Below are 24,197 nucleotides of genomic sequence, written 5' to 3'. Positions count from 1 at the left end.
AAAACTGATGGCCAGCTGTTAGAAATTTTCTACTGAGTAAAAGAACAGTTAATACCTATATTTCTCACACTATTCCAAAACACTGAGATGCAAGGAATGATTCTGAACTTATATTCAAGGTCAGCATCATCTGATAGCAAAACAGTCAAAGATATCGCAAAAAAAGATTATAGCCAAAATCACTGATGAACATAGACACATAACTCCTCAATGATATATAAGCAAACAGAATTCAACAATATACATCATGATCAAGTAGGATTTATTCCAGGGAGAAAAGGATGGTCTAATATTCACAAATCAATTAATATACCACATTAACAAGAAGAATAAAAATCATACGATCATCTCAATAGGTGTAGAAAGAGCTTCTGGCAAAATGCAATATCCACGTACAATAAAAACTCTCAATAAAGTGGGTAGAGGCTATGTACCTCAATATAATAAAGACCATATATGACAGACTTACAGTCAACATCATACTCAATGGTGGAAAGCTGAAAGCACTTTGAAGATCAGGAAGGAAACAAGGATGTCCACTCTCACCATTTTAATTCAACATAGCATTGAACATCCTAGCTGTGCAATCAGACAAGAGAAAGAAATAAAAGGGATCCAAACTGGAAAAGAAAAACTGTCACTGTTTGCAAATGATATGATACTATACATAGAAAATCCTTAAGATGTCAGCCAAAAAAAGCCTATTAGAACTAATAAATGAATTCAGTAAAGTTGCAGGATACAAAGTTATATATATGTCTGTTGTGTTTCTATACACTAACAACAAACAATCAGAAAGAGGAATTAAGAAAATAATCCCATTTATAGTTGCGTCGAAAAGAATAGAACACCTAGCAATAAACCTAAGGAGGTAAAAGACCTGTCCTTGGAAGACTATAAAACACTGTTGAAAGAAACTCAAGATGACACAAGCAGAAGGATACACCAACTGTGTTCACGGATTGGAGAATTAATATTGTTAAAATTACTGTATTACCCAGGGCAATCTACAGATTACACATAATTCCTGTCAAAATAACAATGGCCGTTTTCACAGAACTAGAATAAATAATTTTAAAATTTGTATGAAAATACAAAAGGCCATGAATAGCCAAAACAATCTTGAGAAAGAAGAACAAAGTTGGAGGTATCAAGCGCCCTAATTTCAAACCATACTAAAACTACAGCAATCAAAACCAGACCCAAAACAGACCCACAGATCAATGGAACAACACAGGGAGCCCAGATAAACCCACAAACTTATGGTCAATTAATCTATGACAAAGGAGGCAAGAATATACAATGAAGAAAAGATAGTCTCTTCAACGAATGATGTTGGTAAAACTGGACAGCTATTTGCAGAAGAATCAAACTTGTCCAATTTCTTACACCATATACAAAAATAAACTAAAGATGGGTTAAAAACCTAAGTGAAAATTCAGAAACTGTAAAACTCTTAGAATAAAACATGGGTAGTATGCTCTTTTACATTGATTTTAGCAATAATTTTTTTGAATAAGTCTCCTCAGGCAAGTGAAACAAAAAACAAAAATAAACAAAAGGGACTATATCAAACTAAAAAGCTTTTGCACAAAGAAGGAAACTAGCAACAAAATGAAAAAGCAGACTATTGAATGGGAGAAAATATTTGCAAAGTGATATGACCAATAAGGGGTTAATAGCCAATGTACATAAACAACTCATACAACTCAGAATCAAAAAAAAGAACAAATAACCTGATTTAAAAATGGCAGATAACCTGCATAGATATTTTCCCAAAGAAGACATTTAGATGACCAACAGGCACATGAAAAGAAGCTCAGGCTAATTAAATGTCACAGCATTGCAAGTCAAAACCACAATGAGGTATCAACTCACATCTGTCAGAATGGCTATTATAAAAAAGACAATGGTTGTCATAAAAAATAACAAGTGTTGGCAAGAATATGGAGAAAAGGGGGCTCTTCTGCAGTGCTGCTGCTGCTAAGTCACTTCAGTCGTGTCCGACTCTGTGCGACCCCATAGACGGCAGCCCACCAGGCTCCCCCGTCCTTGGGATTCTCCAGGCAAGAACACTGGAGTGGGTTGCCATTTCCTTCTCCAATGCATGAAAGTGAAAAGTGAAAGTGAAGTCTCTTAGTCGTGTCCGACTCTAGCGACCATGGACTGCAGCCCACCAGGCTCCTCCGTCCATGGGATTCTCCAGGCAAAAGTACTGGAGTGGGGTGCCATTTTGCTAGTGGGATTTAAATTGGTGCAGCCACTATGGAAGACATCTTGGAGGTTTCTTAAAAAATTAAAAATACAACTATTATATGATCCACCAATTCCACTTCTGTGTATATTTCCAAAGAAAAAAAAACAAATATTTTGAAAATATATATGTACCGCTATGTTCACTGTAGCACTATCCACAGTAGTGAAGATAGGTAAGCAACTGAAGTGTCCACTGATAGATGACTGGATAAATAGAACAAGTGGTGTGTATACAGTGTGTGTGGAATACTACTCAGCCATAAAAATGAATAAAATCTTGCCATTTGTGACAACATGGATATACCTAGAGGGGATTATGCTAAGTGAAAGTAGTTAGAGAAAGACAAATACAGTATGATTTCACTTATATGTGGAATCTAAAAAACAAGACAAATGAACAAACACATAAGAATAGAAACAGAGTTACAGATACAGAGAACAAACAGGTGATTGATAGAGGGGAGGAGATGGGGGAATGAATGATATAGGTGAGGGAAATTAAGAAGTACAAACTTACAAAATAAATGAGTCACAGGGATGAAATGTACAGTATGGGAATACAGTCAATAATAATGTAATATATTTGTATGGTGACAGATGGTAACTAACATTGTGGTGATCATTTTGTAATGTATAGAAATATTGAGTCACCATGTTGTATACTAGGAACTAACAGAGTATTGTAAATCAATTACAGTTCAATAAACCAACCAAATAACCCATGAAATAAGAGGTCAGACTTGTGATTACCAGAGGCAGGTGGTAAGGGGGGAGAGGGATTGGGTAAGGCAATGGAAAGGTACCAAGTTCCAGTTAAAAGATAAGTAAGTACTAGGGATGTAACATTCCACATGATTAATTAACATTGCTGTATGTTATATATCCAAGTTGTTAAGAGAGTAAATCCTTAGACCTCTCATCACAAGAAAAAACTTTTTTCATTTTGTATATATACAAGATGATGGTCACTAAACTCATTGTGGCAATTATTTCATGATGTATGTAAGTCAAACGATTTTTTAAAAACATTTTTATTGGAGTAGATTTACAATGTTGTGGTAGTTTCCGTGGTACAGTAAAATGACTCAGTTATATCACTCATAAATCCACTCTATTTTAGATTCTTTTCCCATAAAGATTATTACAGAGTTTTAAGTAGACTTCCCTGTGCTATACAGTAGGTCCTTGTAGTTAACTATTTTATATACAGTAGCCTTGTAGATCAATTCCAATCTCCCAATTTAATCCTTCCTCCCCTTTCCCCCTTATACCTAAAAGCTTGTTTTCTACATTTGTGACTCTATTTCTATTTTGTAAGTAAGTTCACCATTTTTTTAGATTCCATATATAAGCAGTATCACATGATATTTCTCTTTCCCTGTCTGACTTCCTTTACTCAGCATGACAATTTCTAGGTCTATCCACGGTGCTGCAAGTGACATTATTTCATTCTTTTTTATGGCTGAGTAATATTTCATTATATATGTATGTATGTGTGTGTGTGTGTGTGTGTATGTGTATCCTACATCTTCTTTATCCACTCCTCTGTTGATGGACATTTAGGTTGCTTCTATGTCCTGGCTATTGTCAATAGTGCTGTGATGAACTACTTACAATAGTGCATGTATCACCTCATACTGGTCAGAATGGCATCATCAAAAAATCTACAAACAATAAACGCTGGAGAGGGTGTGGAGAAAAGGGAACCCGCTTACACTGTTGGTGGGAATGCAAATTGGTAAATCATTATGCAGAACAGTAAGGAGGTTTCTTATAAAACTAAACATAGACCTATCATAAGTCAAATGATTATACTGTATGCCTTAAAATTATACAGTGCTGTATGTCAGTTATATCTCAATAAAACTGAAAAAAATTGTATTTGTCTTAACTTACTATAATCCTGATTCTGGCATAAATTTTTTTTTTGCTTTACCATGTAGTCTACTGCAAAGTCAAAACAAAGACAGAACCTTTACCCAAGATTAGATTTTATGGATTTCAGACAGAGTACTCAGAATGCAAATGCAGTTTTATTTTAAAATATTTAATATAAACACACAGATGGACAACAACTGCTAATTAGTTTCTTGTTTCATCTGTTATACCAACTGTGAGCTGTATCATTTTAAGAAGAGTGAAGATGACGGTAGGAGGGTGAGAAAAAATTCTAGGATTTGGAGATGAAAAAATAACGGCTGTTGATCATACAGAGATTACAAAAAAGATAAAGATAAACTAATCATATACTAATTTCTTCAGAAGTCAAGGAAGGATAAATTCCTGAATAATGAATATTTCCTGGGTGTCTATTTCAGGTACAAGATCAAACTGTATATTCATATAGTCATCATTTAGTTCTCCTTCATTCCCACTGGGTTTTTAAGTACTATGGAATCGTATAAAACTAGAACAAAGTATGGTCACCACCTTTATGTTTACAAATCAGTGCAGAAAACATATGAAAAAATTTAGAAAATGAATAAAAGGAGCAATTAAATTAACATTGATTGATTGAATTTAAATACATTAATTAAAATGAAAATACAAATGAAAAGAAATGTTACAAATGTTGAGTAGAAGAGAATGATCAGAATTGGCCTGGAATAATTAGGAAAGGCTTTCTGGACATATTGCTTTTTATGAGGGCCAGGTCATATAAGAAAAAAATTTCTGAAATTACAATACTACCTGGAGGTAATTCTTGGAACAAACGGTCAGGTCAACTGTAACAGCAACTCTTAAGGACTAAAAAAGGCAAATGCAGTACCCATGAAAAAGTCTGTCATTAAGAGTAGGAAGACCCTTTTGTCAATACCATAAAGTTTGTTACAATAAAAAATATTTTTGGTTAGCCAATAGAAAATAAGTGATCAGAAAATAAATCTATTACGTTGACTTCAAATTAAAACTTTGTATTTTGAGCAGAAAAGGGTATTTATTCCATAAAGGAAGCTGGTAGTTTATAAAGAGGATATGAGCCAATTAAATCCAGATCTAAATTCTGTCTGATAATATGAGATTTCTAGTTCTACAAATTAAGCACTAGGAAGTTAGGATATGTTTGGTTCACAAATTGGAGGATGTTAAAGCACTGGGCTTTGCTCAAATAATCACTGTACTGTTAAGTCTAGCTTGTTAATTCCTGCTAAATGTGCCAGTTTTAAAAGAATCCAATTTGCTATCTTATTGCTTGTTCCTCTTATTTCATGCTTTAATGCGAGGAGGCAGCTTCACAAATTGGCAGCAGTAGGATCAGGAAATTTAAATCCAAAACATCAATTTATGACAGAACCAAGCAAGCCCAGCATGATTTGAATGGGATAGGCTTATGGGATGGCGATTTTCCAGAAGGGGGAATTCTTTTCTTAATTAAAGGAATTTCCCAGCCCTCCAGCCCCTGAAAGGCTAGAATAGAAAGTACAAGTCAGCAGTTTGAAAGCTACATTTACCAAGCTGTTTCAAAACTGATGTAGAAATACAAACAGCTCAATAGTTAAACTCAGTTTTAGGAATGATATAAATTCAATCAATGCTGAACTTCATTTAAAAAAATTTCCCCAAGTGGATTTTGTGTATTTGAACCATGATCACTGCTTGTTATATTTAAGAGGTAAATGTGTAAGTTCACCCAAAGCCAGTGGGATAACTCTCCAACTTTTAACATTAGAAGCTTCCTAAATCTATTTGGAATTCTGCTTCCCCATCCCACCCCACATTCTTCAGAAATATAAAATGAATCATCCTAGGTACAAAGCTTTTCCTTTTTCTTTTTTTTTTTGTGATGTGCCTCAGTTACTAATTCAGTTTTGTTGTCAGAGCCATATTTTCTGATCTGCTCCCATGGCTAAGGTACCCACTTTGAGGGAACCCTGTAAGATTTTTCTGGACAGTTGCACAGTTGGAAGTTTCTAGGTACCATGGAAAAGGAGGGTGGTACAGGAAAAGAAGGCAGGGTTGTATAATCTAGAGGAGGTACTCCTACTAAGGGCTGAAGACACAAGATTACCAAGACAGATCTTGTCCTGGCTTTTATGGAGTTTATTAGTGTGATAGGAAAGAAAACAACTCTGGCTCAATAGGAACAAATCCTTTTCCTACCCTGTTTAGGCCACATCAGGACACTGAGGGAAAAGAGGAAAATGTGAACATAGAGAAGCACATATGTGCCCAATGCCTCGTATCTTAACCAAGTCTGGCTGCACCTGTCGTGGCTGGCACACACAGCACTCTGTACTTACGTACATATGCAACCATCCTCATTTGTCTAAGACTTTCTCCACAGTAGGGAACAATAGCTCATGCTGCCTAGGAGGACAAAGAGGGGCTAACAGGTTTTTTAATCAGTCATGGGGAAAAGAAGACTTGGATATCTACTGTTCCATATTCAAAGTAGAAATAGGATGGCGCTTAGAAGTACTTCAGCCCTGTAAACACCCACTAATTTGTACCTGTTTGACATTCCCAGGTTTGACTAGTTTCATATTCAGGCTATATTCGGTGTTCCCCTCTTTCCTTTCCTATTACTTCCTGGAATTTATTGAGTAGCTACCATGTGCTGGCAATATTCTAAATGCTAAGGATAAAGCCATGAACAATTTGTTCCACATGCCTACCACCAAGCAGTTGAAGACAGCAGTTGTTTTACTTATCATTTTACCCCTGCTTTCACTATAGCTCTGCATACATCAGTCACTCAATAAATGGTCATAAAATGAATAAAATAGAAATTTAAAAGCTATCAAATAATTGTGGGTATATGGTAAAGTTTAGTTATAAAGATGTTCATCAACTACTCACAATTGAGAAAGATTAGGGAACAATCTAATGTCTGTCAACAAAGGGTCATTTCCATCAGTCAAATTATACTTTTTACTGTAGAATAATATGTATGCAGGTCAGGAAGCAACAGTTAGAACTGGACACAGACTGGTTCCAAATAGGAAAAGGAGTACGTCAAGGCTGTATATTGTCACCCTGCTTATTTAACTTATATGCAGAGTACATTATGAGAAACTCTGGGCTGGATGAAGCACAAGCTGGAATGAAGACTGCCAGGAGAAATATCAATAACCTCAGATATGCAGATGACACCACCCTTATGGCAGAAAGTGAAGAAGAACTAAAGAGCCTCCTGATGAAAATGAAATAGGAGAGTGAAAAAGTTGGCTTAAAGCTCAACATTCAGAAAACGAAGATCATGGCATCTGGTCCCATGGCTTCATGGCAAATAGATGGGGAAACAGTGGAAACAGGGGCACACTTTATTTCTGGGGCTCCAAAATCACTGCAGATGGTGACTGCAGCCATGAAATAAAAAGACGCTTACTCCTTGGAAGAAAAATTATGACCAACCTAGACAGCATATTAAAAAGCAGAGATATTACTTTGTCAACAAAGGTCCATCTAGTCAAGGCTATGGTTTTTCCAGTAGTCATCTATGGATGTGAGAGTTGGACTATAAAGAAAGCTGAGAGCCAAAGATTTGATGCTTTTGAACCATGGTGTTGGAGAAGACTCTTGAGAGTCCCTTGGACTGCAAGGAGATCCAACCAGTCCATCCTAAAGGAAATCAGACCTGAATGTTCATTAGAAGGACTGATGCTGAAGCTGAAACTCCAATACTTTGGCCACCTGATGCTAAGAACTGACTCATTTGAAAAGATTCTGATGCTGGGAAAGATTGAAGGTGAGAGGAGAAGGGGACGACAGAGGAGGAGATGGTTGGATGGCATCACCGACTCAATGGACATGAGTTTGACTAAACTCTAGGAGTTGGTGATAGACAGGGAGGCCTGGCATGCTGTAGTCCATGGGATTGCAAAGAATTGGACACAACTGAGAGACTGAACTGAACTGAATATGTAGGTATTAAAATGACATAGCAGAGTACTATGTAATGATATGGACAGATGTTTATGATGTACTCAGTAAAAAAATGGAAGGAAAATGGAAGGTGAAAATGAGTATGGGTGTTACTCGCTCAGTCTTATTCTTATCTGATTCTTATCTGACTCTTTGCAACTCCCTGGGATGTACCCTGTCAGGCTCCCCTGTCCTTGGAATTTTCCAGGCAAGAAAACTAGAGTGGGTTACCATTCCCTTCTCCAGGAGATCTTCCTGACCCAGAGACTGAACCTGGGTCTCCTGCACTGCAGGCAGATTCTTTACCATCTGAGCCACCAGTGAAGCTGAAAATAAGTACAATTTCTTGTTTTTTCCTACATACATTCACATACAGATAAACTCTATACATACACAGAATTAAAGACAAGATGAAGACTAATACTGGGAAAGATAAATGAAACTAAGAGCTGTTTCTTCAAAAATATAAACAAAATGGCTGAACTTTTAGGCAACTCATCAAGAAAAAAGAGAGAGGACCCAAATAGATAAAATGTACTTCTTGCCATGCCTACATATCTTGCTGTGCTAAGGTTCTGATGTGGTCTTTTCAGAATTTGCTCCTCTAAGTCAGAGAACTTCATTTTAAGTGGTTATTTCCTGTTTTTTCAGGACAGCAGACTTACCCACATGTTGGATATCTGATTTGAACTGATAAATATTAATATGTAAATGACTCATCCTCAGGTAGAATACTTTAAAACACAAATGGAACTCTAAATATTAGATTAGCAGGGAGTATCACAAAGTAAACAGAACACACACATGGAGCCAACGACTTGGGCTCCCCTAAGCAGCCTGGGTCTTGAGAGTCAGGGAACAAGGAGATTAACTGTCCCTTGACAGTTTTTTGCTATTCACGGTGTTCCCCCTTTCCTTTCTCTAAGGGCTATTTCTCTTTCCCTTCTCTTAAAGTATTGACAGAGGTACTCAGATGGTGAGTAAGGGAAAGGTTAGAATAGGCCATCTGTGAATCTGGGTCATTTGTAAATTGAATTAATGCAGGTCTGAATACACGAAATTATTACACATTCACATTGCATGCAAACTCTTTTCTCTTTCCCATACTCCTTTTCTCTCCATTCTCTCCCACTCCCGAAGATACTATGAACTTGGTATAACAAATTACCCAAAGGTAATAAATGCTGCAAAAGTGGCTCCAGTAGTTGTGGGGGGAAAGATAAAAGAAGAGATTATAATAGGAAAGGGCTTTTCTTTGTATGGAAGGAAGAGTGTATTTTACAGTAAATAAGATTTATTTAGGGGTCCAGAAAAAAAAATAAATCCTCCTGTTTTTTTTTCCATCCACTTGTATAAAACCTAAAGATCTAGGATTTTGCAGCTCAAGTCCTTTTCATTCATACATATATACAATCAGTATTTAATTTTAAAGTTAAACTAAATTTTCCTCTCTGGCCTTTGAAATATTGACAATTACTATTTACTTAGAGGTTTTATCTATTAAAATGGATGTAGAATATTTAGTTTATTAACCTTAATATTAGTAAATTGCAGGTGCTAAGCCTAATTAAGAGGACAGTATGGTAGAGGAAAAGGAGAAAGATCCTGGAGTTAGATAAGCCTAGGTTGGACTTCTTATTTTGTCTTCTCCATTCTCTCCCACTCCTGAAGACACAATGAACTTGGTATAATAAATTACCCAAAGGTAATAAATGCTGCAAAAGTGGCTCCAGTAGTTGTGGGAGGAAAGATAAAAGAAGAGATTATAATAGGAGAGGGTAAGACTCTGAACAACTTATTTAATTTTTTTGAGCTTCAGTAGTATTGGGTTGGCCAAAAATTTCATTTGTCTCATGGGTTTTCCCAAAACATCCTGTGGAAAAACCCAAAAGAACTTTTTGGCTAACCCAATATTATCTACAAAATGAGGATAAAAGACACTTATCTGGATCTGTTGTTTTATGAGGCCTAAATAAGATAAGTGAAAAAAGTGCAGTATAGTGTTATATATAGTAGGTAGTAGGTAAAGATTCGTGTCTCTTCCCAGGTAAAGACTGACACGTTTGGAGTGAAAAGGCTGGAGGTAAAAGATATGGATTAGCTGGGGAGGAAAGAGAGGAGTGAAATAGAATTGAAATCTTCCTTGTAGTTCTTACTAATAACTATCTTATTCATCTCTGTAGTACCAAGTGAAGTGAAAGTTGTTCAGTCATGTCTGACTCTTTGTGAAAGGCTCCTCTGTCCATGGAATTTTCCAGGCAAGAATACTGGAGTGGGTTGCCAATTCCTTCTCCCTGTAGTACCAAAGACTGAGACAATGTCTGATATAGCATAACACTTCATGAAAGTTACTTGAATTATTAGAGTACTCTTGCTAAGTCACTACCGTTGTGTCCAACTCTTTGGGACCCCATACACTATAGCCCACCTGGCTCCTCTGTCCATGGGATTCTCCAGGCAAGAATACTGGAGTGGGTTGCCATGTCCTTCTCCAGGGGATCTTCCTGACCCAGGAATCGAACCTGTATCTCCTAAGGCTCCTGCATTGCAGGCAGATTCTTAACGCCTGAGCCACTGGGGAGTATGCTTACGTATATATAATAAAACCACAATTCTGCCATAAGTACATAATTTGCACTATGGAAAGATCATATTCGTAGCAGAATAGATGGTGAGTTGGAAGAGAACAAGACTTGAAGCAGGGAGGCCAGTTAAGAGGCTAGTCTCATATGTCTAAACAAAAAGTAAATGGAGACCCAAACTAAGCCAGGGTGGTAGACAGGAAGAGAGAGGAATGTATAAGAAATACTGATGGGGGGAACTGTAAGGGATTTAAATGCAGAGATGAATGAAAGCTAGAAGTTTTCCATTCAGGTTTCTTCTGGGTTGGGAGACTGGGTGGCTGGTGTGGGCAGCTGCTGAGCCAGAAAACTCAGTTTAGTTCAGTTCCGTTGCTCAGTCGAGTCCGACTGTTTGCGACCCTATGGATTGCAGCATGCCAGGCTTCCCTGTCCATCACCAACTCCCAGAGTTTACTCAAACTCATGTCCACTGAGTTGGTGATGCCATCCAGCCATCTCATCCTCTGTCATCCCCTTCTCCTCCTGCCTTCAATCTTTCCCAGCATCAAGGTCTTTTCAAATGAGTCAGCTCTTAGCATGAGGTGGCCAAAGTATTGGAGTTTCAGCTTCAGCATTAGTCCTTCCAATGAACACTCAGGGCTGATTTCCTTTAGGATGGACTGGTTGGATCTCCTTGCAGTCCAAGGGACTTGCAAGAGTTTTCTCCAATACCACAGTTCAAAAGCATCAATTCTTCGGTGCTCAGATATCTTTATAGTCCAACTCTCACACCCATAACATAACTACTGGAAAAACCATAGCCTTGACTAGATGGACCTTTGTTGGCAAAGTAATGTCTCTGCTTTTTAATATGCTGTCTAGGTTTGTCATAACTTTTCTTCCAAGGAGCAAGCGTCTTTTAATTTCATGGCTGCAGTCACCATCTGCAGTGATTCTGGAGCCCCAAAAATAAAGTGTGCCCCTGTTTCCACTGTTTCCCCATCTATTAGCCATTAAGTGATGGGACCTGTGGAAAATTTTGAAAGAGATGAGAATACCAGACCACCTGACCTGCCTCTTGAGAAATCTGTATACAGGTCAGGAAGCAACAGTTAGACATGGACATGGAACAACAGACTGGTTCCAAATAGGAAAAGGAGTACGTTAAGGCTGTATACTGTCACCCTGTTTATTTAACTTATATGCAGAGTACATCAAGAGAAACGCTGGACTGGAAGAAGCATAAGCTGGAATGAAGACTGGCGGGAGAAATATCAATAACCTCAGATATGCAGATGACACCACCCTTATGGCAGAAAGTGAAGAGGAACTAAAAAGCCTCTTGATGAAAGTGAAAGTGGAGAGTGAAAAAGTTGGCTTAAAGCTCAACATTCAGAAAATGAAGATCATGGCATCTGGTCCCATCACTTCGTGGGAAATAGATGGGGAAACAGTGCAAAGAGTGTCAGACTTTATTTTTTTGGGTTCCAAAATCACTGCAGATGGTGACTGCAGCCATGAAATTAAAAGACGCTTACTCCTTGGAAGGAAAGTTATGACCAACCTAGATAGCATATTCAAAAGCAGAGACATTATTTTGCCAACTAAAGTCCGTCTAGTCAAGGCTATGGTTTTTCCTGTGGTCATGTATGGATGTGAGAGTTGGACTGTGAAGAAGGCTGAGTGCCAAAGAATTGATGCTTTTGAACTGTGGTGTTGGAGAAGACTCTTGAGAGTCCCCTGGATTGCAAGGAGATCCAACCAGTCCATTCTGAAGGAGATCAGCCCTGGGATTTCTTTGGAAAGAATGATGCTAAAGCTGAAACTCCAGTACTTTGGGCACCTAATGCGAAGAGTTGACTCATTGGAAAAGACTCTGATGCTGGGAGGGATTGGGGGCAGGAGGAGAAGGGGACGACAGAGGATGAGATGGCTGGATGGCATCACTGACTCGATGGCATCACTGACTCGATGGACGTGAGTCTGAGTGAACTCCGGGAGTTGGTGATGGACAGGGAGGCCTGGCGTGCTGTGATTCATGGGGTTGCAAAGAGTCGGACACGACTGAGTGACTGAACTGAACTGAACTTTTGGGACCAGATGCCATGATCTTAGTTTTCTGAATGTTGAGTTTTAAGCCAACTTTTCACTCTCCTCTTTCACTTTCATCAGGAGGCTCTTTAGTTTTTCTTCACTTTCTGCCATACAAGTGGTGTCATCTGCATATCTGAGGTTATTGATGTTTCTCCCAGCAATCTTGATTCCAGCTTGTGCTTCATGCAGCCCAGCATTTCTCATGATGTACTCTGCATATAAGTTAAAGAACTCAAGGACATGGAATAAGATGGCAGTAAGGGTGGGCAGTGAGAGAGGAAAGGAACGATAATGAATTTAGTTTGGACATGTTGAGTTTGCTCTGCCTGACGAACTTGAAAATACACCCAGCAACCAGGTAGATCTAGGCATAGAGCTCAAGACAGAGATCAGATTTGGGAGTCAGCATAAAGAATTAGCAGGAAAGATAGTCAAGGGTGAGCCTTGGTTGACACTTATACTTGGAAATGAGCATAGGAAGAGATGCTGCCAAAACCAAGAAAGGATAAAGTACTAATGGAGAATGAAGAAGCTGAAATGGGGTATTGCTAGAGAGGGATGTAAGACTGTGACAGACCTAATAACTGGGTTTTGCAAGCATTCTTTTTGTGTTTATAGAATAGACATATACCATTTCAATGAGGCTTTGTAGTGGTGGTGATGGTTTACTGACTAAGTTGTATCTGACTCTTACAACTCCATGGACTGTAGTCCACCAGGCTCCTCCTCTATCCATATGATTTCCCAGGCAAGAATACTGGAGTGGGTTGCTATTTCCTTCTCCAGGGGATCTTCCCAACCCAGGGATTGAACCTGCATCTCCTGCATTGGAGGCAGTCCCCTGCACTGCAAACAGATTCTTTACAGGAGCCACCAAGGAAGCCCTGATACATGATTAAATATACTACATTCTTATTACTTCCTGTGATCCATGGACCAGTGGCTTGATATCTTAGGAGCTTGTTAGAAATGCTAAATCTTGGCACACTCCAGTTTTGCTGTATCAGAATCAGCATTTTTAATAAGCTCTCTAGATGATTTGCAAAGATTCACAATCAGTACTTATGAACTGAACAAGAAATAAACTGTTGTTCTTATTTCTAATAGGTCTCCAACTTTAGTCCATGTGATAATACCTGGTCAAATTATCTTTCCAAAATAATGATTTATTATGTCAATTCTGCTTTAAAAAAAGCTGTACATTTAAGCAACTTGGGTAGTTTTGCCTGGATTGCAAATCCTTTCAAAATTTGGCCTCAAATTTCTATGAAATTTACATGTATCCTTCTTCCTAAACCTATTTTAACCAGTCGGTCCTGACCTAAGTTGTTCATTTCTACTTCTCTATTTTTGTTCATTCCCTGTTTCCTACTTGGTTAATACATTCTTCCTAACTACACAAATCCTATTCATCCTTTCTGTTCTAGCTAAAGATGCACCTTTTTAAAACTCTCGCAGACCATTCCAACGTATATGATGCTTCTTTTGACATATTTACAGTTATTCTCTTGTCTTCATAATGATAGTTAATTTCAAGAAATTTAGATTTCATTTCCACCTCTGCCACTCACTTGTATAATGCTGGGAAAGTTCAATTAACATCTCTGGGTTTAAAAATTCATCTTTTTCATACACGTGGCCGATAAGCACATGAGAAGATGCTCAACATCACTAATCCATCAGAGTCACAGTGAAATGTTGCTTCACACTTGTCACACTGGCTATTATTAAAAAGACCACAAATAACAAATGTTTTATAGAGTCTTATTCTTCAATTTTAACATTTATTGTTAAAGTTATGAAAGGTGATAAGAATAAGAGCTGAGAAATCTAATCATGTAGAATTTAAACCCAGACTGAAACCTTTTGAAAGTAATAAGAATAGTACTCTTACTCCCTACTCTTATCTGCCTAGCTGAGTAACTGTTCTGTGCTTGCTGACGTTTTCAGTTATTTCTCTCCCCGCTTTAAACACAGGGTAGTTTCTCTCAAGACCCTGCTTATTTCCCTGGAGAGTTTCACACAAAGGCTTCTGTATAACAGCCTTTGTTTCATAAGCAAATGTCTTACACAGGAAAGAGAAGAATGAAGAGGGAGGCAACCTTCACAGAATATCAACAGGCTACAGATTAAATGTACCTTGTCTCCTCTGCTAAACTCCCAGCAAAGATTTCCATCTGAACAGTTATAAATTCTTTCCTCCCACATTCCACCTCTGCATTTTAAACCATTTACTCTGGGATTTTTCAATATAGCACTCTAAGACTGAGGAAGTTTAGATTTGCATCAATTGTACTTTAAAAAACTGTTCTCAGTTTTATGTAAGGTATACAATCCAAGAAAGGAATAAAGATCTGCATATTCTCAGAATTGCCTATATCTTGCTTATAGTTTTGTTGTTCTTTATATGCTGTTTTCAAGGTACATTAATTATTGGGAAATGTCTATAGCAAGTCAACAATTAGCCCCAGACAATCAAATATTAGCTTAACAACACAGTAAGCTTTTAATGGTGTTTTGGCTTCCATAGTAAGACAATGCAGCATGTAGTATATATATCAAGTTACTTCCTTTTTAATACAAAAGTACAACGTTAGGAGGAGAGAATGAACAGAATTATAGTCTAGAACAGCATAAGGTAAAAATGATACACACAAACAAAAAGCACCTTTTACCTTATGATAGTTCTTAGAGCTCACGAACATACTTAGTGGCAGGGTCAGAGCCAACAGTGGGTAGGAAACAAACTCAAAATCTGATGACTTTGTTCTTTAGAACTTCAGGCTCTGTCCTACTGGAACTCCTGGATTCATCCTATTTCTTTTCAGAAATTAATTTTTGTCATCTTTAAAGGTGTATCTGCATCAGGATAATTTTTAGATGCCTGAAGTTTATATGACTGTCTCTGAGAAATGTTGTGTCAGGACTTGCTCACTTAGGGTGGCAGCAGAGGGGCAGAAGGAAGTATAAAGGAAGGGATGTATGTATATTTATATTTTGATGATAACCATCCATGTGTGTGCATCTCCTGACTGTACAATAAGAATGCATTGTTAAGTATTCAAAGGAAACATATTTCTTTAATAGTTTAGATCAGATAATGATGACTCCTCTTAGAAGTATTATCCTTGGTGTATGCTGTTGCTTTATGTCTCACTTTTAATTGAACATTAAGGAATGTAGTATTTTAATCATAACTCTGCCAATATCTTTATCTAGAGGACTGTTGCCATTTTTGTCTTTTCTGAAATTTTTGTCACCAAGAAGGCAGGATTATATATTTTTTCCTTTCCAGATTGAGTTGGTGCAGTGTATTCTTGGTTATCAAAATACTCATAGCTTTAAGACTTTGAAACAGCAAACATTCCTGATGTGTGAAACAGCATGATACATAACTGTATGATCATACTTGCATAAAAATGGATGCTAGCTGTGCAATGCACAAACTGACCTAGGACGACACATCAAATGGTAAACTGCCTGTGATTATGAATGACTTCGCTTTTTGCATTTTTTTGGTTTCCTATTATGCACGTTAACTTTTAAGAAATAAGTGTTATCTTAAAAATCTTAAAAAAAAAAAAAAAAAGACAAGTTACTGGTCAGGTCCAAATTTAACCCGCTCCTTGTCTTTTCAGTGGGTTCTTTCTTTCCCTTCCCAGGGCTAGGGAGTCCGAGTCAAGTTAATACTAGGTGACCTGTAGTACCAACTTTACCAGCATGGGTTCTAAGTTGGCTGTTTACTTACCTATGGACTTCTCTAGCACTAAACTTTTAGGTAATTATAAATGGTGAATTAAAAAAAAAATGTTTGAAGATATGTCTAATAGCCTCTACTCCAGTGTTCTCAGAGAAAGAAAAAATCAAGAGGTAAGAAGAGAACTTTAAAAGGTGAGATTAACATTAAAAACTATTACCTTTCAGGTTACTGGCAAGATGCTGTGTTTTAGGTCTGGACTACACTGTGTCTGGTTTATAGGTGTCTGAACATACCTTGTGGAATGGTAGGGCAGAGCCTCTTCAAAAGCACATTTGAGCTTTGGGAAAGCACTCATCGTTAGAGAAGAAGAAGCCAGGCATAATGAGCTTTTCTTAGTGACAAGGTGGTGATAAGACAAAAGGAGGCAGTTATGGGTGATAGATACATTCACATCAGGGTATCCATCACTCAGATCTGTTTCCCACCTTTGTTGCTAGCAGGCTGATATCTGAGGGTTACTAAGGGCAGGCACACATCTTGTGAACTGGAAACAGTGCCTAGTGAAAGGTGGCATGTTGCATGGAAGGGGTTGCTCAGGAAGAGCAGACTTGTTTTTGATCACAAGTGAGACGCAGTTGGAGATTTAGAGAAATACATGGGGAATTTAGCAGACAGCTGAGTTAATTGAGTAAATGGGGGTAATGTGCTCTTGGAGATGGGCAATTACAGTCAATGTTCCTCCGTTTGTACTTCTAGGTGGGTGAAGCCTGGAGAAACTCAAGTTATATAAGAATACAAAAATCAATACAAAAGTCATAGAAAATAATTGTACTTAAACTTTAAAGCATCAGTTAGTGCTAATTTTGACACTTCTCTCTTACTCATCTCACCTGTATCTTCCTTATCTTTCTTGAAACTAGTAAAAGTGTGAATAGGAATAGCACCCATAGCAGAGCAACGTATTTCTCTGGTTGTAAAAGGCTTTCCAGAAAAATGTCTACCACTAAAGGAAATAGACACCTCCACAAATCTTTGGCTTTTGAAGAATGAAATAAGTGGAAATTATGGTATTAAATCCCTTTCTCTTTAGCAACAATCTCACCTAGTTAGTATCCCTCAAATTTGTATTTGTACCACAACAACTTCAAAATAAAATCCAATACTTACTTGTCTCCCACAATTCCCAAGTTGATTGTGGGGTAACCATGTTCCTGAATTGTCGCTAAGAGGGTTGAACGATTGCTGTCTCGAATCTTTCCTGGTAAGAGGTCATCTTCAGGATTTAGCAACTACAAAGCCAAAAAAACCACCACAAATTATTTTCTTAGGATAATACAGCCTATTGTTAATGGAAAAAAAAATAGATCTAATAAACAGAGTTTAGCATATCTAGCCCCTACAACATTATCTGGCATGAGAAAGATATATGCTCAAAGGATCTTTGGTAAATAGTGAAAGCCAGGAGAATGAGAAAATATTTCTCCAGAATTAAAAAACATGCAGAAATTCAAGTGACTAAATAGTAGGCCAAATATCACACCAGCTTTGGTTGTAATTTGACAAAACAGTGCTCTGGAGATAGTGGCCTTCCCACTGGCTGTTTACTGTGTCAAACTGAAAAAAAAAAAACAAAACACACACACACAACAACAAACTTTCGATTTTCTCTTTCACTATTATTTTCTAATCTGTCTTTCATTGAGAATACTTAAGGTTGAGACTCTGACATGATATTCTCAAGTCTGAAGAGACTGATATTTTATCTTTTCTTTCAAGCTTTTGTATATCTTTTTTGAAGCGGGATCAGAAATATCGAAAAAGTTAAACTTATTTGAAAGAGACGGAGCCAGATATTTTGTCTCTATTAGCAAACTTACACAAGTAATACTTAACTGCACACACTCACAATTCCATGACTTTGAACTGAATCACCCTTTAGAGATTTAATATCTACAATTATATGTCAAAAAAGAAAATTATAAGAAGTTTCTTTTATGTTAGGATGTCCTAGTGAGGCAGTGTTGCATAGTAGCAAGATTCTACCTTATTCAGATGAGGTTCAAATTCAAGTTGCCCAAATATGTTACTCCATAATATTTCCATTTATAATACACAGTAATAACTACCTTGAAAGGCAGCTGTTAGGATTGAGATAGTGAACACTCAGTTCATATAGACAAATAGAAAAGAAATGCAATTCTCTGTCCTTTATTACATATAATATTGAAAAAGCACCTAATTCCAATTGTCCTTAATATTGTTACTTCTACGTGCTAGTATAGATGGAATCAGTTGACAATGTGAACATAGATTTACATTAGATTATAAAATACTGAAGAATAGGAGGTCCTTAACACACACACACACTCAACATGCAACTTTATACAATTTTAAGATGTACTTTGATTTCAGAAAATTAGAAAATGAAAAAAAGTACATCTTTGAAGTGAGAAAATTATCTGGAATATTATTGGAAAATTATACTGGAATATTATCTTAGGAGGCTGAAGGCCAGCCTGCATACTTCAGACACTTAGGCTGTTAATATGGTTAACACCTAGGGTTTTCTATATCAGTACTGCCAAATAGTAACCTTAAGCCCCTTCAGTTTTTCCTTCTGACTCATTAGTGATACCATGTGGCTGGACTTTTGGCTTTATGTTGGAAAAGTAGTAGCTTTTCAACCAACTGTCCCCTTAAAAGATCTGGAGAAAAACTTTGATCATCTTATTCACTGTCACCTGAGAGACTTCCCTTCAAATCCTGTACTAATCTGACTTAATCAGATGCCATGTGACACTGCAACCCACTCATATCCTTTATCACTGGCAGAGCTGGGAAAACTGCTATTGCAGTGCTAATACAGGTTGATTTTCTGATCTTAATTAACACATAGTTATTGAACTTATTATAATTTTATAAAGGCCAAGACTTACAGCTTTTTAACTGCCATTAATCAGACAAGTTGCAATAGAGAGAAAAGATTTTTTTCACAAAGGATACTGACCACCAACTAAGGAATAAGATTTCCCTGTTCATAGGGCATTTTCTTTGCCATTCATATTCCTCTCTGTTATTTTGCTGCACAAAGTTCCAGAAATAATAGAACAATTAGAGATCACTGGCTGTTTGTCTGTAAAACTGACATAATGGAATATTAGCTAGTTAAATGAGGGTGTGAGATTTCCAGCACATTTTAAGTATTTTCAAAGAAAATACACAGAATTGAATGAAAGATTATAAGGTTGCATGCACTAGAATAAATTCACAATATTCCTCATTAAAATGAAATCTAATTTTCTAACATCTTCTGGTCATCTCTAGAATGATGCCTAAAACTTACTATAGTTAAAATACAAAAGAAAAACTACAATACAAAGTAAAAAAAAAACGCATTATGTTCATATCTTATTGCTTTCTTATCTACCAAATGCCAAATTTCAATTCCCTGTTTCTGTTACCGTCAATGGTGCCATTGTATTTCCAGCTTTCAAACATTTAATCTTTGATTTTTTTTTCCCTTTGTAGTCTACTATCTTCCCAAAGGTTTCAATCCTTAATCCTTACTCCATTCCTCAATGACCCTAGGTTTCCATTCACTCTCTTATCAACTCCCCATTCATCTGACTTTCAGGTATTCAGTATATCTGAATTTTTTCAAAAGCCTTATAATTGGCTATCTTGCCAACAAACTTTCTTTCTGAGAGAGAAAACAGATACATCAACTTGCAAAACAGGCAAACTATACCAAAACAGGCAAACTATACCAAACCATGATATTTAACACAAACTATCTTAAGTCAAATTGTTACAACACAAGCTTATTCAGACCTATATATTCCTATAATATCATGGACAAATAGAGACAATGGTAACTCCATATGGACTGTTACTCCAAAGAAAAAATGAAGCTGTTTCAGCAACTTACCTACTTTATAAAATGTGATCAGTCTTTGCCTAGACCACATTTACAAACTACCTTAAAACCACCCCATGACCAATCCCAGTCCTCAAAATCCTATAAGTATTCTTTTGAGGGCGTGGTGCAGTAGTGGCGGAGAGGAGATACCTCATGTCCAAGGTCAGGAGCAGTAGCCAAGAGGAGATACCCCACGTCCAAGGTAGGCAGCAGCTCTGTGCTTTGCTGGAACAGCCGTGAAGAGATACCCCACGTCCAAGGTAAGAGAAACCCAAGTAAGACCATAGGTGCTGAGAGAGGGCATCAGAGGGCAGATAGACTGAAACCACAATCACAGAAAACTAGCCAATCTGATCACATGGACCACAGCCTTGTCTAACTCAATGAAACTAAGCCATGCTGTGTGGGGCCACCAAGATGGACGGGTCATGGTGGAGAGGTCTGACAGAGTGTGGTCCACTGGAGAAGGGAATGGCAAACTACTTCAGTATTCTTGCCTTGAGAACCCCATGAACAGTGTGAAAAGGCAAAAAGATAGGACACTGAAAGATGAACTCCCCAGGTCGGTAGGTGCCCAATGTGCTATTGGAGATCAGTGGAGAAATAATTCTAGAAAGAATGAAGGGATGGAGCTAAAACAAAAACAATAGCCAGTTGTGGATGTGACTGGTGATAGAAGCAAGGTCCGATGCTGTAAAGAGCAATATTGCCCAGGAATCTGGAATGTTATGTCTACGAATCAAGGCAAGTTGGGAGTGGTCAAACAGGAGATGGTAAGAGTGAACGCCGACATTCTAGTAATCAGTGAACTAAAATGGACTGGAATGGGTGAATTTAACTCAGATGTCCATTATATCTACTACTGTGGGCAGGAATCCCTTAGAAGAAATGGAGTAGCCATTATAGTCAACAAAAGAGTCCGAAATGCAGTACCTGGATGTAATCTCAAAAATGACAGAATGATTTCTGTTTGTTTCCAAGCCAACCATTCAATATCACAGTATTCCAAGTCTATGCCCCAACCAGTAACGCTGAAGAAGCTGAAGTTGAATGGTTCTATGAAGATCTACAAGACTTTCTAGAACTAACACCCAAAAAAGATGTCCTTTTCATTATAAGGGACTGGAATGCAAAAGTAGGAAGTCAAGAAACACCTGGAGTAACAGGTAAATTTGGCCTTGGAGTACAGAATGAAGCAGGGCAAAGGCTAAGAGTTTTGCCAAGAGAATGCACTGGTCATAGCAAACACCCTTTTCCAACAACACAAGAGAAGACTCTACACATGGACATCACCAGATGGCCAACACTGAAATAAGACTGATTATATTCTTTGCAGCCAAAGATGGAGAAGCTCTATACAGTCAGCAAAAAAGAAGACTGGGAGCTGACTGTGACTCAGATCATGAATTCCTTATTGCCAAATTGAAGTGAAGAAAGTAGGGAAAACCACTAGGCCATTCAGGTATGACCTAAATCAAATCCCTTATGATTATACAGTGGAAGTGAGAAATAGATTTAAGGGACTAGATCTGATAGACAGAGTGCCGATGAACTATGGACGGAGGTTCGTGACATTGTACAGGAGACAGGGATCAAGACCATCCCCATGGAAAAGAAATGCAAAAAAGCAAAATGGCTGTCTGAGGAGGCCTTACAAATAGCTGTGAACAGAAGAGAAGTGAAAAGCAAAGGAGAAAAGGAAAGATATACCCATCTGAATGCAGAGTTCCAAAGAATGGCAAGGAGAGATAAGAAAGCCTTCCTCAGTGATCAATGCAAAGAAATAGAGGAAAACAGTAGAATGGGAAAGACTAGAGATCTCTTCAAGAAAATTAGAGATACCAAGGGAACATTTCATGCAAAGATGGGCTCAATAAAGGACAGAAACCATATGGACCTAACAGAAGCAGAAGACATTAAGAAGAGGTGGCAAGAATACACAGAAGAACTGTACAAAAAAGATCTTCATGACCCAGGTAATCACGACGGTGTGATCGCTCACCTAGAGCCAGACATCCAGCATCACTACGAACAAAGTTAGTGGAGGTGATGGAATTCCAGCTGAGCTATTTCAAATCCTAAAAGATGATGCTGTGAAAGTGCTGCACTCAATATGCCAGCAAATTTGGAAGACTCAGCACTCTGTCAAGGTGATGCTCTCCCTTGTTCAGAAACTTTAATATACCCAGCTTTGTATGATCAGCAGGTTTCCCAGGTGGTCTCTGTACTAAGATCATGATAGTCACTGAAGTCCCCATCACACTTAGGCAAGACCCTTGCCACCAGTATTCTCATTAAATTGTACTTCACTGAGGTCTTCTGAGTCTCTGTGTTTGGGGAAGTTGTTATCTATGATGGTAAGTCCAGCATTTACATTAAGCTCTGATCCTTTTTTCTCTCCTTGACTGGATTCCAAATTCAACTTTTCAAGTTTCCAGGAAAAGTATAACAAATGTTTAAATCGGTCAGAAGTTAAATTAAGGAGAGGAAGGGGAAAGAGCCCACAAATTTCTTCTTCTCTTGTACTCAGGCAGTCAGTCAGTCAGCTCAGTTGCTCAGTTGTGTCTGACTCTGACACCCCATGGACTGCAGCACTCCAGGCTTCCCTGTTCATCACCAACTCCTGGAGCTTACTCTCTTATACTGCTGTTGCTTTTTATCTCGTTCAAGCTTTGGGGACAGCTTTATTCTAGGGATCTTGAAAGGATCATTCACAAAGCAAGAAAGCTCAGGAAAAACAGGAAGATGGTTAAACTTTGAGCTATGGAAAAGTTCTGACAGATGATGGTTTCCAGAAAATAAAGGTGGTTGGAAGATTTCATTGTAAGATTTGGGTGGGGCTGTTTAGAATTAATGACACTGCGTTAGAGCTGGGAGCCTGTCCAGCCTGAAGACTCATTTTATAGACAGTGTGGCAGGAATACCAGAGAGGAGCAGCAGCACGTTCAAGATAACTTAGTGATGAAGTTACAAGTAGAGGGCTTCCCAGGTGGCGCTAGTGGAAAAGAACCCACCTGCCAATGCAGGAGACATGAGACATGGTTCGATCCCTGGGCCTGGAAGACCCCCCAAGAAAGAAATGGTAACCTACTACAGTATTCTTGCCTGGAGAATCCCATGGACAGAGTAGCCTTGTGGGCTACAGTTCCATGAGGTCACAAAAAGTCAGACATGACTGAAGTGACGTAGCACACACTGATCCTTTTTTGTTGAGCTCTCAAAGTTAGCTGAAATTTATTTTGTTTAGAAGGGGAGCAGAATATGCCACCTTCAAATGAACCTCTTTGGTATGTGGATTATTTTGAGCTGAAGGCAATCAAACCCTAGCAGACTCAACAAAAACTTTTATGATTCCTTGGCTGCCTAAGAACTTAGATAGGGGACCTGGCCCAGAAAAAGAGCCATTACCAGGAGATTTTTCACCTGAAAGACATATCTGTATGGCAGGGCAAACGACTGATTACAAAACACCTGCTCTTCTCATCTTCCTGTGAACTGCCCTTCTCTCCCTTTGAAGTTCCAGGGTCTTTCCCTTTCTCAGCTCAGATTGGCATACAAACCTCAATCACATGACTGCTTTTGAGTCTCATATTTTTATGGGATTCCTATATGTACAAGATTAATATTTTCTCCGGTAATCTGTCAATTTAATTATTAGACCAGCCAAAGAACCTAGAACCATATATGGAAAGTTTTTGTGCTCCAATTCAGTTCAGTCGCTCAGTTGGGTCCTACTCTTTGTGAACCCATGGACTGCAGCATGCCAGACTTCCCTGTCCATCACCAACTCCTGGAGTACCCA

At 38.0% G+C, this 24,197-nt stretch overlaps 1 protein-coding gene across 10 annotated transcripts in view; it reads right to left on the bottom strand.

Moving 5' to 3' along the window:
• The window catches only part of GPHN (gephyrin), a 538,290-nt gene that overhangs the window by 34,305 nt on the left and 479,788 nt on the right, over positions 1–24,197 (bottom strand). For all 10 annotated transcript variants that reach the window (XM_027552205.1, XM_027552200.1, XM_027552202.1 and 7 more), the window contains one exon: positions 17,644–17,765. In XM_027552205.1, the coding sequence (XP_027408006.1) occupies positions 17,644–17,765 (122 nt within the window). The remainder of the gene's footprint in view (positions 1–17,643; positions 17,766–24,197) is intronic.

This window comes from Bos indicus x Bos taurus, chromosome 10 (genome assembly GCF_003369695.1).
Source record: "Bos indicus x Bos taurus breed Angus x Brahman F1 hybrid chromosome 10, Bos_hybrid_MaternalHap_v2.0, whole genome shotgun sequence".
Lineage (NCBI taxonomy): Eukaryota > Metazoa > Chordata > Mammalia > Artiodactyla > Bovidae > Bos > Bos indicus x Bos taurus.
The sequence above is the reverse complement of the archived record's forward strand: the minus strand, read 5'-3'. Positions and strand labels throughout refer to the sequence as shown.